The 19,123-nt window shown below is 38.8% G+C and overlaps 1 protein-coding gene across 3 annotated transcripts in view; it reads right to left on the bottom strand.

Annotated features, from left to right (window-relative positions):
• The window catches only part of dock10 (dedicator of cytokinesis 10), a 115,131-nt gene extending 101,700 nt beyond the window's left edge, over positions 1 to 13,431 (bottom strand). For 2 of the 3 annotated variants that reach the window (XM_062060172.1, XM_062060173.1), the window contains exon 1: positions 13,207 to 13,431. In XM_062060172.1, the coding sequence (XP_061916156.1) occupies positions 13,207 to 13,365 (159 nt within the window). In that variant the 5' untranslated portion in view covers positions 13,366 to 13,431. The remainder of the gene's footprint in view (positions 1 to 13,206) is intronic. The other variant, XM_062060175.1, reaches the window with a different exon arrangement.
• Positions 13,432 to 19,123: the final 5,692 nt, after the last annotated feature.

Raw genomic sequence — 19,123 nt, 5'->3', positions numbered from 1 at the left:
GATTAAGGCGGTGACAAAATCAAGAAAAACTAAAGTCTTATCTTTTATACTTAATATTTTAGTCAACTAAATTTACATTCATTTCAGCTGATTGAAATGTGACATTTGTTTGACTAAAACTGGACTAAAATCAAATCACCTTAGATGACTAGAATTTGACTAAAACTAAAATACAATTTTTGTCAACAGACCGACTAAAACTACATTTGTATATGCTGTCAAAATTAACATTGTTTACCATAAACTCACTTTTAATCAGTCAGACATGAATCTTTATTATTGTGGTCGTAGCTTGCAATGCAATAAAAATGTGGACTTACACTAAGAATGCATGGCGATAGACCACCATATTTTTCAGGCACTTTCCAATGTAACACAGGAACAACTTTTTTTATGCATTCTAATTTGTAATTTGCAAGTACGAGGTGGCTAACAAAGCAGCTAATGGAAGTCATCTATTGCGCCCATAAAGTCCTCTAAAAAACATCCAAAAATGACCAACAATACTCCATTTAGATGTTTTGACCTGCATATTAACCAAGTATTAGTGATATTGTTATTATAAGCGCTAAAGCCAAGGAACTACTTTTAGCGGTGCCATGCTCACTCAGAGCTAACTAGCCTTGGCAGCTATTGACATTCAGAGCTTTTGCTGCTGCATCGTCTCTGAGTTGGAAAAAGTTAATTCTAGATTATAAATCATGCCTCTCATTTGTATAGTAGAAAATGGTGGCCATACACCGAGAAGTTGGTCAACTTTGACATTCAACTTAGACCAGGAGATTGCGAGAAAGGCACTTTTTTTTTTACATGCGTGAATATTGATTCCTTATCTAAACGGAAAGATATAAACGTCCGATCAGTCGATATCCCAGTGAGACCGACATTGTACAGTAAGTAATTGTTTTATTATGTTCATAGTTTCTTTTTCTTGTTTAACACTTAGCAATAGTAATACTTGCTAAATCTGCTCATCACTCAGCTTCTAAAACTTTTAGCTCATCCTCCTTTTAATTTAGGCTCAAACATACAGTATAAAGTTCAGGATCATCATTTGTCCCAAAGTATTCGTTCTTGGCTTTCATGAGGTCTGCCATGATTAGTAGTGGTTATTATTGTTGGAGGAAATGGTGACCCTTGTGATGCGTCTGTGAAATGAATGCGCCGCCATATACTTAAAATGACCAAAAATGTAAATATTACATGTTATTATCAATGTGCTTGTTATTACATTACAAATACTTACAGTGTGTATATAAACACTGATTGGGTTTTTAGAGCACTTTATAGGCGGAATGGAGTGAATCCCATTAGCTAAAATGCCTAAAAAAAAGAAAAAAACATACTGTATGTGTGCTTGTCTCACATAAGGACTGTGAATGATAGTCAAATTTCCTCAAAAAAGTGTAGTGCCTTTTCAGAAGGGTCATATGATTTTTTTTTTCCACATTTAAAACACTTCCTTTTGGTCCACATAACATGTAATTGTGGTTCTTGGGTCAAACATTGCATTGATTTTGTTTTACTTTTAATTGCTTTTTCTGATGTTTTGCGGGCGGTCTTATTCACGTTCCTCCTCTTTGACTGCGTCTTCTCCTCGTCAGCCATATTGCAGTTTTTAGCGCTTCCATACAGATATAAGTTTGAACTATATGCTGATTTGTGTTAGAAATGCTACAGCGGAGGATGCATGGGCATGTACGAGCCAGTCTGCCCCACAACAAGAAGATAAAGAAAAAGAAATAACTTATTGACTACAATGTCAGACTGCAATGGTGGCCTCGCTCAAAGCTCTTTAGGTAAATATCTACCATATATGGACATATCCGCTGACGTCACCAGTGGGAAAAATGTCACATATTGGGCAAATTCCAAACGTCTCGTTTAGAGGAAGCATGAAGGAGGAAAGGATTGTTTTATAAATATCTCCGCAATACCTCCATGGTTTGATTTCAACTTTTCAGGACTCATGCAGATCCAAAATACGCAAAAAAAAGATACCGATAGGTAAGAAAAGTTGGTTTGCATAATAGGTCCACTTTAATAAACAAGTGAAAAAGATAAGTAAAATGCAGTGCTCGGTCAAAACACCAAAAGCATCCACAATGTACAGTAAATCCTCGCCAGGTGACTCGCCCAATGCGATGTTTACGCTAATGTACATAGGCAGGATCAAAAATCAATAAGCTGCATGTTTCTGTTTCCTGCTCAGTCCATATTCACTCATCAGTCATCTGAATTATTAGTGTACCACTCTTCTATTTAACCTGCACCAATAAAACATAATGCATTACTAATTCAATAACAATGGATATTTTAACCATTCAAGCGACAATATGTCTTCATTCGACTTTAAAGGAGCAGTACACTGACTTGCAATTAGTTGGACAGTGTCTGTGCCGTTGCCATGACAATCCCAGATCAACTTCAATACTTTGGTGTTATGAAATACACTATATTACCAAAAGTATTTGGCCACCCATACAAATGATCTGAATGTGGATTTCCTTGCTCCTAAATATTCCAAAGTCAACTGTGGGTTTTATTCTAAGAAAAGTGAAGAGTTTGGGAACAACAGCAACTCAGCCACCAAGTGGTAGGCCACGTAAACTGACAGAGAGGGGTCAGCGGATGCTCAAGCACATAGTGCAAAGACTTTCTGCACAGTCAGTTGCTACAGAGCTCCAAACTTCATGTGACCTTCCAATTAGCCCACGTACAGTACGCAGAGAGCTTCATGGAATGGGTTTCCATGGCCGAGCAGCTGCATCTAAGCCATACATCACCAAGTCCAATGCAAAGCGTCGGATGCAGTGGTGTAAAGCACGTCGCCACTGGACTCTAGAGCAGTGGAGAAGCCTTCTCTGGAGTGATGAATCACGCTTTTCCATCTGGCAATCTGATGGACGAGTCTGGGTTTGGAAGTTGCCAGGATAACGGTACATTTGGGACTGCATTGTGCCAAGTGTGAAATTTGGTGGAGGAGGAATCATGGTGAGGGGTTGTTTTTCAGAAGTTGGGCTTGGCCCCTTAGTTCCAGTGAAAGGAACTCTGAATGCTCCAGGATACCAAAACATGTTGGACAATTCCATGCTACCAAACCTTGTGGGAACAGTTTGGAGCGGGCCCCTTCCTCTTCCAACATGACTGTGCACCAGTGCACAAAGCAAGTGTGGATGAACTTGACTGGCCTGCACAGAGTCCTGACCTGAACCCAATAGAACACCTTTGGGATGAATTAGAATGGAGACTGAGAGCAAGGCCTTCTCCACCAACGTCAGTATGTGGCCTCACCAATGCGCTTTTGGAAGAATGGTCAAAAATTCCTATAAACACACTCTGCAACCTTGTGGACAGCCTTCCCAGAAGAGTTGAAGCTGTAATAGCTGCAAAAGGTGGACCCACATCATATTGAACCCTATGGGTTAGGAATAGGATGGGACTTCAAGTTCATATGTGAGTCGAGGCAAGTGGCCAAATACTTTTGGAAATATAGTGTATATGCTGGACCAGCGTGGATGCGTCTTGAATTGTGTTAGCATTACAAAGATAGCATCATATGTTTACATCATATGTTTGTACAAATCATTGTAGTATATTCACTTGAGGTGGGAATCTTTGGGCACCTCATGATTCGATTTGATTCCGATTTTTGGGGTAACGATTATATTCAAACTAGATTCTTGATTTAACACGATTCTCTTAATATATTATTCGCTTTATAAATAGTAATAAAACCTTTTTTAAAACAAATTACTGGTTACAAAAGCTCCCCTTGGCTGCTGACTTACGACTTATACAGTGTTGGCCGAGAAACATCTTTTAAAAAATGTTTATTTAGAAAAATCGCAGAATGTAAATCAATCTAACAAAAGTAAATCAAGCAACCCCAATTCCGACCCAATTCCAGCTTTACGATACGGTACTGAGGATTTAAATTTACAAAGCAATTGAGAAGAAACACAAATACAATACTTACTTGATACAGAAAACACAGAAAAAAGATGTGTTCTTGTTATATATTCATCAGTGATAGCCACACAGTTTCATTTTCATACTAACCCCCATCTAACTGTTTCTAGAATAGAGCTCTATCAAATGAACTCTACGCTACACACTTGAAAAAGAATAAGGGAAACTGAAGTATAATGGCATTGTCTCACAGCAGGCTTGTCAGACAACACTAGAACTGCTCAAAGCAATAACAAGACATACTGTGCGAGACAGTAGACAAATAATAAGAGAACATACATACAATACTCAAATAGGTGAAATCCAATTTTGCACGTTTGGTCTTTGTTTTCCTCCTGAAGGTGATTTTGCTCCTGAAGCTCATATCAAAAGTTAAATAAACAAAATGGCTCAGCTATAAACAAGTAAAAAAAACCAAAGTGTGAGTTTACTGTACAAAAGATGCTAAATAGACGCATGCAGCAGAACATGTGCTGTGTCATAAGCCGAACTGGCAACTAGTTTTGTGTCAACGCACATGGATGGAGAGGAAGTTGTTAATGTTCAACACACACCCACCCACACACACTTCAAAATTCCCCAACAAATGAGCTACACTAACCAACAAGGTGCCCGAGCACCTTATTTTTATATATTGCAATACCATAGCGGCATTGATCTACAACAATTTTTAGTTCACATTTAAAAATAAGCTCACAAACATGAACTTCCTGCTTTAGGCTTTAAGTCTTGAAAAAGAAAAGAGAAGAGAGAATTAAAAGAATTAGTCTCTTGCATATGAATGTGTTCAGCACTTTTAGGCAGGGTCATAGTAGTCTGCACACACACAGGCTTGCACTTCCTCACATAAAACCTCAGAGCAGAACTAATATCTATAAGAGGAAACAACCTCTGCTGATAGCATCAAACAGTTGATGCTTTACATAATGTTGGTTTTTTTGCATCTGACACATGACAAGATAATAATTGGCCTAAAACGTGTGTAATAATCGACTATATAATCGACTGGCCAAGAGTGTATCGAGTCATACCAAAGACTATTAAAACGGGACCCATTGCCTCCCTGCTTGGCACTCAGCATCGAGGGTTGGAATTGGGGGTTAAATCACCAAAATGATTCCCGAGCGCGGCCACCGCTGCTGCTCACTGCTCCCCTCACCTCCCAGGGGGTGAAGATGGGGATGGGTCAAATGCAGAGGATCATTTCACCACACCTAGTGTGTGTGTGACTATCATTAGGACTTTAACTTTAAAGTATACACAAAAACTTCACTTTTTCCAAATTTTGTTATGGTACAGCCTCATTCATATTCATTTTTGTCCTCAAAATTCTACAGACAATACCCCCTAATGTCAATGTAAAAAGTTTTACATTTTTAATTTTGCAGTTTAAAAAACTAAACAAAAACAAAAAAAACATCACATGTATATTGGTATTTACAGCCTTTGCTAAATACTGTGTTAATACACTATTGGCAGCAATTACGGCCTTAAATCTTTTTGAATACGATGCCACAAGCTTGGCACACCTATCTTTGGGCAGTTTCGCCCATTCGCCTTTGCTCATTCCTCTTTGCAGCACCGCTTAAGCTCCATCAGGTTGGATGGGAAATAGAGATGTCCGATAATATCGGCCTGCCGATATCATCGGCCCATAAATGCTTTAAAATGTAATATCGTAAATTATCTGTATCGTTTTGTTTATTATCGGTATCGTTTTTTTATTTTTTTGGTTTTTAAATTTTTTATTAAATCAACATAAAAAACACAAGATACACTTACAATTAGTGCACCAACCCAAAAAACCTCCCTCCCCCATTTACACTCATTCACACTCATTCACACAAAAGGGTTGTTTCTTTCTGTTATTAATATTCTGGTTCCTACATTATATATCAATATATATCAATACAGTCTGCAAGGGATACAGTCCGTAAGCACACATGATTGTACGTGCTGCTGGTCCACTAATAGTACTAACCTTTAACAGTTGATTTTACTCATTTTCATTCATTACTAGTTTCTATGTAACTGTTTTTATATTGTTTTACTTTGATTTTTATTCAAGAAAATGTTTTTAATTTATTTATCTTATTTTTTTTTTTTTTTTTTTTTTTTAAAAGGACCTTATATTCACCATACCTGGTTGTCCAAATTAGGCATAATAATGTGTTAATTCCACGACTGTATATATCGGTATCGGTTGATATCGGTATCGGTAATTAAAGAGTTGGACCATATCGGAATATCGGATATCGGCAAAAAGCCATTATCGGACATCCCTAATGGGAAACATTGGTTTTCATCCAGGATGTCTCTGTACACTGCTGCATAACATAACAAAATGTGGAACAAGTAAAGCGCTGTGAATACATTCCGGATGCACTGTATGTGCCTATTTCATTATATCTTCTCAAGAGACAATACAATATAAATGGAACTTGGGTATACTTTAGAGTAGTCAGTGTACTGCTTGTACAGTGGTGTAGATTTACTGTCTCTGAAAATAAGACCACACACATCCGTTATTGTCTAAATAGCCTTCATCAAAAGTACACCTTCCAGTGAAGTATGAATATTTAGTGTGAGCACCAATGTTATCTCGCACTGCTTTAATCCTCTTGAGCATGGAATTCACCAGAGCTGCACATGTTTACTAGAATCCTCTTCCACCCCTCCATGAAGAGATCACTGTTGGTCCTCCTTCCTGTTTAAGAATGCCCTACAGGTCATTAAGTTCAGGTCTGAAGGAGACATATACTTGGCCACTTCATCACCTTCAACTTCCTAAGCAAGACACCCGTCACTTTGAAGGTGTGTTTGGGTTCCTTATCAAAGGAAGGGGATCTGCTTCAGTACATGTTGGAATTATTGTTTCACCTCAAAGAACCATAGTTAATAGGCAGCAGTCATGCAGCTCAAGACCATGACAACTGCCTTGCTTGTAGGCAGGACACATTCAATTGTCTTGTCTTGAGCTGTCTTAATTGTCTATATATATATATATATATATATATATATATATATATATATATATATATATATATATATATATATATATATATATATATATATATATATATATATATATACACTACTGTTCAAAAGTTTGGGGTGACATTGAAATGTCCTTATTTTTGAAGGAAAAGCACTGTACTTTTCAATGAAGATAACTTTAAACTAGTCTTAACTTTAAAGAAATACACTCTATACATTGCTAATGTGGTAAATGACTATTCTAGCTGCAAATGTCTGGTTTTTGGTGCAATATCTACATAATAATAATAATGGATTAGATTTATATAGCGCTTTTCTAGACACTCAAAGCGCTTCACAGAGAAGTGAGAACCCATCATTCATTTTTACAACTCATTCATTCATCATTCATTCTCCGGTGTGAGCGGCACCGGGGGCAAGGGTGAAGTGTCCTGCCCAAGGACACAACGGCAGCGATTTTTTGGATGGTAAGAGGCGGGGAGCGAACCTGCAACCCTCAGGTTTCTGGCAAGGCCGCTCTACCCACTACGCCACGCCGCCCCTACATAGGTGTATAGAGGCCCATTTCCAGCAACTATCACTCCTGTGTTCTAATGGTACAATGTGTTTGCTCATTGGCTCAGAAGGCTAATTGATGATTAGAAAACCCTTGTGCAATCATGTTCACACATCTGAAAACAGTTTAGCTCGTTACAGAAGCTACAAAACTGACCTTCCTTTGAGCAGATTGAGTTTCTGGAGCATCACATTTGTGGGGTCAATTAAACGCTCAAAATGGCCAGAAAAAGAGAACTTTCATCTGAAACTCGACAGTCTATTCTTGTTCTTAGAAATGAAGGCTATTCCACAAAATTGTTTAGGTGACCCCAAACTTTTGAACGGTAGTGTATATATATATATATATATATATATATATATATATATATATATATATATATATATATATATATATATATATATATATATATATATACATACATATATATACATATATATACATACACACATATATATATACATATATTATATATATATATATATACAAATATATATATGTATATATACACATACACTGTATATACATATATAGATATGTACATATATATACATATTACAGTAAGTGATGTTTATGTTTGTTGGCCCTTGTAATGTCTTCTACAGTGAGTAGTAATCAGTGATGTTAAATGAAAAAGCGAACGTTGAGACATGTCTGTGAAATTCATGTGCCGCTGTATGCTTAAAATGAGCAAAATACGTAAATATTAAATTTTATTATGAATGTGCTCGTTACTACATTACAAATATACTTACAGTGAATACAGCATATAAAATGTCGAAGGAACTGTTTGCATTTTTTTTAAGTGCTTTAAGGCAGAATAGTGGTACTCCATCGCTTTAAAAAACTTATTTAGAAGGTCATTATGCATTCTAAGTCGTAAATAAATTAATACATGAAAAGTCCGCTAACAATGTAGTCAGTAGGGGTTTTCTATCTCGCTCACAAAACTTTCTAAATAACCATCCAAAATCCACCAACAATACTTTATTTACATATCGTGACCTGAATATTAAAAGGTGCCAGAAATGGTACTGCAATCCCGGTCAAAATTCTGTAGCCCCCTCCCACTCTCCATGACAGAGGTTGCCGAATCCTACTCCAAGGAACTTCAAAGGGCAATTGACGAGTGCTACCCTGTAGGTTTCTCTTGTTTATGCTTCTTGCAAGATGGTTTACTAAGTAATTATGCCACATGTACTGACCTCGATTAGCCAAATGTATTTGTAAAGGTACGCAGCAATATTATCGTCAGGAGTCGGGACAGATTGTTGGCATTAACCTGCTAAAATGTAGAGTTGACTGCACGGATCACCATGGAAATAATTATATATAATAATATATAATATATATCGCATTGGCCTACTTTGATGGCAAGCCAAGGCCAACAGTAAAATTACCGCCACATTTCGTTCAGCATAACCCCATGTTGCATCCAACCTGACGCACTGCATTCTCTTCCATGAACGCACACCACCATCTTTCAGTGCGGAGTGCGATTCTATGAGCCAACCCACGTTACGCATAAACCACGTTACGCATACATCATACAGCCTACTACCATGTCAAAACACAAAGTAAAAAATCATTCCATGTAATGCATTATATTGTGCCCCGCAAATACCACCACATGCACATACTGTACCAGAAACTGCAATTAGCCGTTGGAATGCATTTTCTCAAGGTATCAGCATATTGAGAACGAAATAGGCACTGACACTACCCATAGATTTTATTTGTCGAAAATATATTTTGCCCTGTCAGTTGGATGACAGTGTGATAAAAAAGTTTCCTTAAATGTGGGGTGTATCCCTTTTGCCACATTCTTCAAAGTTGGTGCAGAGATGACTAAGCAGAAAGCCAAGTGCAGTTCTTAAGTCTATACCAAGACAACACATGTATCTTAATCTGCAGTCCTAATGTCCACAAACTGCCTCATGTCCAGTCACTTTCTTCCTCTATCCTCATCTCAACAAATGTCCTCTCCCTTTGATTCCCATCATGTCTTTACAGCACTCTCTCGCTGTCACCTTATTAACCTTTCATAGTCTGCTCAGTACCTCCCACGGTTCTTTCTGCCTCGCTCTCAACAGACGTGAGGTAGATGTTGATAAACTACAGCTGTGAGGAGGGAACATGTAGCCCACTAGACTGGCCAACTACGGCCAAAGGATCAACGGTGCATAATAAATCTACCCACAGACCCAATTAAGATCCAGAGCCAAGAATGGACACAAAAAAGGGAAACTAAATGAGATTGCCTCATTGTGAAAAAGGTGGCCTATGTCACCTGAAGTACACTTATCATTGCCTTGCTAAGGAAAAGGGGACAACCAAAATTGGTGAGTACTGTATACAAGATTGATGGGAAGAGAGTAGTGGAAGTGAGACATCTGCTTTAGATCATTACAACAAGGCTTTGTGCTCAGAAAGAAAGAGAGAATACTATGATTTTTCAACTTGTGTGTTTTTATTTTACGTATGTTTTACTAGTACTCCATTTCTGCAGCATAAATACTACATCAAATAGAGGCGGTACAGTTGGATGACTGACCATTGCACACAATGCAATGCCTTACATTGATGTCAAGTCCACAAGGGTGCAGAAGGGCTACAGTACTTTAAAATAAATGTTATATATATATATATATATGTGTGTATATATATATATATATGTGTGTATATATATATATATATATATATATATATATATATATATATATATATATATATATATATGCATATATATATATGCATATATATATATATATATATATATATATATATATATATATATATATATATATATATATATATATATATATATATATATATATGCATATATATATATATATGTATATATATATATATATATATATATATATATATATATATATATATATATATATTAGGGCTGCAACAACTAATCGATTAAATCGATTATTAAAATAGTTGCCAATTAATTTAGTCATCGATTTGTTGGATCTATGCTATGCACATGCGCAGAGGTTGTTTTTTTTTTGTTTTTTTTTTAATAAACCTTTATTTATAAACTGCAACATTTACAAACAGCTGAGAAACAATAATCAAAATAAGTATGGTGCCAGTATGCTGGTTTTTTTCAATAAAATACTGGATACGATAGAAATGTAGTTTGTCTCTTTTACCCGATTATTAATCGATTAATCGATTATTAATCGATTAATCGAATTAATAATCGGCAGATTAATCGATTACCAAATTGTTAGTTGCAGCCCTAATATATATAAATTTAAAATTGCGATACAGTGATCAGCTTGGAGCATATTACCTCGATCAAACATGGCTGAAATATAATTGACGACAGCCAATCAAAGTTGACCTTATCCCGCTCCACTTTCGGTTTAAATGTACCGTGGAAGTAAACATCTGAGGACAGCGAAATAAATGTCAGTTGTGACTTGAAGTTAACCTCCAAACGTGAGGCTATTGTTGAGAAAAAAGCTAATTCTACGTCGGTTGCGTGGCGGTGCTTTGAGTCGCCGTAGTAATGTGGAGCAAGTCAAGCCAATGCACAAAGTACTGTATGTACAACACAACCATTTCATTATTTGAAAAAAAGTACAACTTTTCCGTTATTACACGAAAAGTATGAAAATGCAAGCGGAGTCTGCACCAATTGCCGTACTGTAGCACATGTAGCAATTGCAGATGTTAACTGGGCACCGGACCGATATTTTGATTTAAAACGAGCAAATCTGTACCGTGTGATACACATTGATAGAATATGATGCACATTTGCAGGTAGCAATGATGTTAACATCATATACAGCTTCATAGTTCGAAAATTATAATGTTTACATTTATAGGGACTGGAGATGTACAATAATATCGGACTGCCGATATTATCGGCCGATAAATGCTTTAAAATGTTATATCGCAAATTATCGGTATCGGTTACAAAAAGTAAAATATATGACTTTTTAAAATGCCGCTGTACGGAGTGGTACACGGACGTAGGGAGAAGTACAGAGCGCCAATAAACCTTAAAGGCACTGCCTTTGCGTGCTGGTCCAATCACATAATATCTACGGCTTTTCACACACACAAGTGAATGCAAGTCATACTTGGTCAACAGCCATACAGGTCACACTGAGGGTAGTCGTATAAACAACTTTAACAGTGTTACAAATATGCGCCACACTGTGAACCCACACCAAACAAGAATGACAAACACATTATGGGAGAACATCCGCACCGTAACACAACATAAACACAACAGAACAAATACCCAGAACCCCTTGCAGCACTAACTCTTTCGGGACGCTACAATATACACCCCCTGCTACCCCCTGCCCCCCCCCCCCCCATCTCAATCCCGCCTCCCCCAACCCCGCCCACCTCAACCTCCTCATGCTCTCTCAGGGAGAGCATGTCCCAAATTCCAAGCTGCTGTTTTGAGGCATGTTAAAAAAAATAATGCACTTTGTGACTTCAATAATAAATATGGCAGTACCATGTTGGCATTTTTTTTCCATAACTTGAGTTGATTTATTTTGGAAAACCTTGTTACATTTTTTAATGCATCCAGCGGGGCATCACAACAAAATTAGGCATAATAATGTGTTAATTCCACGATTGTATATATCGGTATCGGTTGATATCGGAACCGCAAATTTCTCTCATTTTAGGGGATATTTACACTTAACAAAAATGGGTTAAAAACTATGTCTTTTTGGCAGCTGATAGTTTAAACAACAAAGGCATTTGGAGACTAAACAATTTTGCAAATGATTGCGTTATTGTTCATGTCTAAACACTGAAAAAATGATGGGTCTGGGAATGCACTAGTAAGTCAAAGTCACATCATTCGTGCTTATACTGAGGATTCTTCTATTCAAGTGCATTACATGCTGTATACACTAATAAAGGGTATTCAAAGGACAGCCACAATATGTGTGTAGTTTTTTTTTCCACCTACTGGCTTGGAATGCATGTGACAGTGTTTCCAAATCTAAAATGCTTTTTCAAAAAGCCAATTGTTACTTGCCTCAAACCAAAACCTATATTTCATACAGGGAAGCCCAGTCAATGGATGAGTCAGTGTGAAGTTTTGCAGCGTAAAACATCAATTCCGCCTCACCATAGAGACCAAAGAGGGAGACGAAGGGTTTATCGTGGGAAAGTGAAAAAAAAAACAAGGGGGAACAACTGTAAAAATCACCCTCTGCCAAAACATTTTTTCCACTGGTCTTGCAGAAACCAGGGTCTTTCTTGGGATAATAAAAAAAATGGTGGGTCCAGATACCTAACAGATGTCTGCATTGTCCTGGACAGTTGTTTAGGAAAAAACTAATCCAACTTGATGTAATGCAATCAAACACTCATTCATTCATGCATGCACTTATTTTTTTGTGTTTTAAATAATCTTCTCTCTCCATAAGCAGGGAGTTTTCCCACAGATTCCTTATGTATGACCCCATCTTCCACCACGACTACCCCCACCCCCATTTCCGTCCTCCACATTATACCTCGCAGCTGTTACACCCAGGCCAAGATATTGCAGACAGTAAACCCCTACCCCCCCCCCCCCCAAAAAAAACAGGGTTGTGTCTCTACAAGAGAAAGTGAAAGCACACAAAAAAAACAACCACAACTTCCCACCCACCCACACATGCATTAGAAGCATCAGTGCTGGTTACCATGACAATGATGGTCAGAGGTGAGCAGGCGGCGGTGTAGCCTTCCAGGGTGGGCGTCGCAGCATCCACTGTCGTTTGGTCCTGCCGTGAACACATGTGGCCGCATTCTGCCCCACCCACTGACCGTAGAAGTAGGACCACACTGGCAGAACAACCCATGTCACCTGCTGTCAGGCAAAGATGGCGGAAAGCAGCCGCTGGTCCAGCCAGTGGTGCTGAGCCCGTGTTCAAGCCTTGTCATGCAGCAGATGCTCCATCCTAACTACACGCTTCCAGCTCCAGATCCTGGCTCTTACTGTGGCTATGGCTGAGAATACACACTGCCAGTGTCTCCCTCTCTCTCTCTCTCTCTCTCTCTCTCTCTTACACACACCCTGAGTGCATATGTGTCCAGTCCAGCCCAGCCCAGCTAAGCTCGCCCCAACAAATGGCAGATTGCAACAACGACCAGAACCAGCTGCTACACAGGACACAAAGCCGCATCATTTTCCCTCAATGTCATCCTGCAGCAGCGCGTTTTTTTTTTGGATGATTTTCCTCCCAGTCACACCACTCCTTCCACTTCTGCTGCCGCAGTGATGATAACACACACCCTTTTTCTGCAGACTGCATACATACACTTTGCGGCGTGCGTGTTGGTGCCTAAAGGGAAAGCAATGGTCCACCAGACGGAATGGCTGGCGACATGAACAGTACTGTATGCGAGGCTCTGGGGAGGTTGTTGCAGAGTTGTGAGCGATAGTGCAGAGAGTGGAAGGGAAAATAGGGAGTGGGCGGCTTCACAGATGAAGCATGCAGCATGTGGACGACAGAACAGCTCTGATAGATGTCATGCACGCCAACATTCAGTGGTGTCCTCTCTAATTGTCTCCCGTTCTTCTCCACAACTTTGGGTGTTGCCCTGGTCCTAATTTTCACTGTGGGTGGTTTAAGAAAGGGATGAAATAAGCTGAAGACTGAAATGCATCGCACAACATGAGTCATTGACTTTGTGGCTTGTTAAACCAATAGTAAGCGGCCAGCTTCTGCTAAGGCCGAACTGTTACAAAAATATGATGAAACATTGTTTGTCCAGTCGTTAATTATCTGGCGGCTTTCAGGTTAATGACATGCATACTAACTCACAGAAATAAATACAGATCAGAACATTTTTTTATGGTATATGTCCGTAGCTATTTTTTTTAACGGCTTCCGGCACAACTGTTAGGATTCTTATATTAGCATGTTAGCTTTTTTTTTTTTGCTAATTTTGCAGGTATACAGCTCAGCCTCAAATATTTTATTCTTTGACGAATGATACCTGATAGTAGAGATGTCCGATAATGGCTTTTTTGCCGATATCTGATATTCCGATATTGTCCAACTCTTAATTACCGATTCCGATATCAACCCATACCGATAAATACAGTCGTGGAATTAACACATTATTATGCCTAATTTTTTTTGTGATGCCCCGCTGGATGCATTAAACAATGTAACAAGAAGTTTTTCCAAAATAAATCAACTCAAAATACCAACATGGCACTGCCATATTTATTATTGAAGTCACAAAGTGCATTATTTTTTTTAACATGCCTCAAAACAGCAGCTTGGAATTTGGGACATGCGCTCCCTGAGAGAGCATGAGGAGGTTGAGGTGGGCGGGGTTGGGGGTGGGGCGGTGTTTAGGGGTAGCGGGGGGGTGTATATTGTAGCGTCCCGGAAGAGTTAGTGCTGCAAGGGGTTCTGGGTATTTGTTCTGTTGTGTTACGGTGCGGATGTTCTCCCGAAATGTGTTTGTCATTCTTGTTTGGTGTGGGTTCACAGTGTGGCGCATGTTTGTAACAGTGTTAAAGTTGTTTAAACATCTACCCTCAGTGTGACCTGTATGGCTGTTGACCAAGTATGAATTGCATTCACTTGTGTGTGTGACAAGCTGTAGATATTATGTGATTGGGCCGGCACGCAAAGGCAGTGTCTTTAAGGTTTATTGGCGCTCTGTACTTCTCCCTACATCCGTGTACACAGCAGCGTTATAAAAAGTCATAAATGTTACTTTTTGAAACCGATACCGATAATTTTGAAATTGATACCGATAATTTCCGATATTACATTTTAAAGCATTTATCGGCCGATAATATCGGACTGCCGATAATATCGGACTGCCGATATTATCGGACATCCCTACCTGATAGCAGACTAATGTTAGCATACTAGCTTTTCTTTTAACTTATTTTGTAAGTAAACACCTCATTTTGGTACTTGATACATGCTAATGTTAGCATGCTAGCATTTTTAAAAAAAAATTCCAGGTACACACCTCAGAATAATATATGTTGGTACTTGATGCATGTCTCAGTCAGCATCTCAGCGTTCTAACATTAGCATGCTAGCTTTTTATGTAATTTAGAAGGTATAGTGTCATATATTTTGGCATTTCCTTAATGCTAACTGTAAGCATTCTATTGTGAGCATGTTAGCAAAGTACTTTTTTTTTTTTAGCTCATACAGTATATTTTGTTACTTGACACTACCTGGCCACATACTTGCCAACCTTGAGACCTCAGAATTAGGGAGATATTCAAAATGTCAATAATCGATAATCGATTTATTTATTGTAAATAAAGTAATGCAGACAGTTCTAAAATGTGGCGGACTGCAGCGAGCCACCTCACCGAGGGATCCGACCAGCTCCTTCATTACAAGGCACTTACAGTATGTTGCAGTTTTGCACACATTTCCATTAGTTTAGTAAATGTGATAATTAATTTTACTTTTTCTAATTACAAATGCACTGTTTTTCAAAGTTGCAAGTGATAAACGCTTATTTAGTGAAACGAAAAGAAATGTAAAACTGCATCAATATATAAAAATTATAGATGCATCAATAATATGTTTTTAATCGAATCGTAGCTCCTGAATCGTAATCGAATCGTGAGGTGCCCAAAGATTCCCACATCTGGTTTAAATAATGAGTAGCAAGGTAAATGTGTCATGCCAACAGTATTACGTCCTGTGAGGGTCCCGAACCCCAGGATGCAGAGGCGGCAGGCAAAGTATGATTAAAACATTTATTTAATGATACAAATAGTGCAGCAGGGCAGTGCACAGGAAGCATATGGAAAGGTATGCAGCATGGAAGCACATAGCAAAGAAAGCAAAATGATACAGTGGCGTGATGAGGGAAGGGCTGGAATAAAAAGCATAATCATGTCTGTCCTGATTGCTAGTCAGGGACATGTGAGGGAGCCAGTGCTCAGATAAGAGAAGTGGTGGAGGCAAACAGGAGGTGGAAAACAAAAATAAGAGTGCCGGAGAGGAAATAAATACATAAACTAAGTTAATTAATAAATTAATGATAAAGTCCAAACTGTCATGCATTTATAGCAACAGTCAATTTGGCGCTGCATGAGTGTTGCTGGCACAGGGGAGCTGTGGCTCATTAAGGGAAATTGTGAAAAAATATGATCGCCCTTCCTTGGGAAAAACATGGGTGTTTTCCAACAGGATAACGAGCCCAAACACACCTCCAAGATGCCTTGCTAAAGTAAGGTGAAGGTAATGGAGAGGCCAAGTAAGCCCATATTCAAGCGTAAGGATGATAGCGGTGCACAAGGTCTCGAACATCCACCAGTTTCACCAATGATGTCAAACTGAATAACAACCTGTGAATCCCATGCCCAAACAAATTAAGGCAACGCTAGAGAGTTAAAAAAAACAACAACTCTTAGGGGGACGCTACATAAAACATATTTGACTGCATTTGAGTATGCACTATTGTGCTCTCTGTTATCATCTAGTGTAGATCCACATATTCTCAGGCTCTTTCCCTCCCGGGGTATCCATGGTGATGCTCTTGGGTCACAATTAGACAAAATGGATCCGTGTCACTTGAGATCCCGCCCCAACACCCATGTGCAAGGCTAATTATTGTTATTATGGTGCGTTACAGGGATAAATATAAACAGTGCACAGAGACAAAAGCAAACAAGACTTACATTTATCGCCCACGTGAAGTATTATTAACAAGTTTACCGTGTTTTGTATTGTCTCTTTGGCACTAATACCGAAGTTATAATATACAACACATTTTTATTTTATTTTTTAGAATAGAAAAAATAAAAAATAAAAAAAAGTTTTAGTCGTGCATAATAATAAAACAACAACAACATCTTTACATCAAACATTAATCCCTCTTCATTATTTCACTTTATTTTTTTTTTTAAAGTCAAAGGCAGCTCTTACACTATGGACACTACTGTATATAAAGTTAAAGTTAAAGTACCACACAGGGTAGAGCTAGAGTGCGCCAAGGTTGGCCTTAGGCCAGGGGTCGGCAACCCAAAATGTTGAAAGAGCCATATTGGACCAAAAAAACAAAAACAAATCTGTCTGGAGCCGCAAAAAATTAAAAGCCATATTACATGTGTCATGAGATATACATTTAATTAAGAGGACTTAAAGGAAACTAAATTAGCTCAAATATAGCTACAAATTAGGCATAATGATGCAATATGTACATATAGCTAGCCTAAATAGCATGTTAGCATCGATTAGCTTGCAGTCATGCAGTGACCAAATATGTCTGATTAGCACTTCACACAAGTCAATAACATCAACAAAACTCACCTTTGTGCACTCATGTACAACGTTAAAAGTGTGGTGGACAAAATTAGACAGAAAAAGAAGTGGCATAAAACACGTCCTAGAAAGTCGGAGAAAGTTATGCATGTAAACAGACTATACGGTGAGTTCAAGGACCGCCAAAATAAGTAGGACAAAACGGCGCTCGCCAAATACTTGAATCAGTGAAGCATATTTAATACAAACAGTGTGATTTATAACAATTACGGAGGTTTGTGTCATGTTTGTCCTCCTACAGAAACCATACTAAAACAAAAAAATAGATTTTTTTTCCCCTCATCTTTTTCCATTCTTCATACATTTTTGAAAAATCTCCAGAGAGCCACTAGGGCGGCGCTAAAGAGCCGCATGCGGCTCTAGAGCCGCGGGTTGCCGACCCCCGCCTTAGGCTAAATGCCAAGAAAACTGAGGTCATGACCTACAATGTTCCACCAGAACATCAACCTCTGATAACAGCAGGAGGCACTGTGCTGAAAGAAGTTGAGGACTTCAAATACCTGGGCGGATGGGTCAACTCAACTGAGCGGGATTTAAAAGTGAGGAAGGCACTTACATGGAGGGCCCTGAACGGCATGACCAATGTATGGAACTCCAACCTCCCCCGCCAAATCAAACTCAGCTTCATCTACGCGACAGTTGAGTCCGTTCTCCTCTATGGCAGCGAATGCTGGACCCTGAAGCCAACCCTGGGGAGGTCTCTGGATGGTTGCTACACCAGGATGCTGCGTGCAGTGCATAACATCAACAAGAGTGCGCACGTAACCAACAGAGTCCTCTACAGGGGAATACCAAGGGTGAGCGAGAAGATTGCTGTAAGGAGAATGAGACTAGCAGGGCACTGCCAAAGGCATCAGGAGCTGCCAGCCAGCAAATTGGTACTGTGGGAACCAACACATGGGCATCGGTCAAGAGGACGTCCCACACTAACATACGTGGACATACTCAAGAAGGATGCAGGAGCTCAGAGTACCAAGGAACTGGCCAAATGTATGGAGAATCGGGATGACTGGAAGCAACGATGGAAGGCTCGTCTGAGGACGACCTAGAGAGAGACTGATAGTCACACACACACTAGTTTTGGTGAAATTAACTTAAATTAAATGTGAGTGAATTTTAATTAATTAATACATTTAAATTTTAAAAAAACCTTTCGGGTGACTGCCTCTTGAGACTCGTCGAGAGAATGCCAAGAGTGTGCGAAAAAGTGATCGGAGCGGGGGGTGGCTATTTTGAAGAAACTAGAATGTAGGGCATGTTTTATCGGTTGTTTTGCTTTTTTTTGTTGGGTGCATGA

The sequence above is a fragment of the Entelurus aequoreus genome, linkage group LG10 (genome assembly GCF_033978785.1).
Source record: "Entelurus aequoreus isolate RoL-2023_Sb linkage group LG10, RoL_Eaeq_v1.1, whole genome shotgun sequence".
NCBI lineage: Eukaryota > Metazoa > Chordata > Actinopteri > Syngnathiformes > Syngnathidae > Entelurus > Entelurus aequoreus.
Note: the sequence above shows the minus strand (reverse complement) of the source record. Positions and strands in the feature narration are given on the sequence as shown.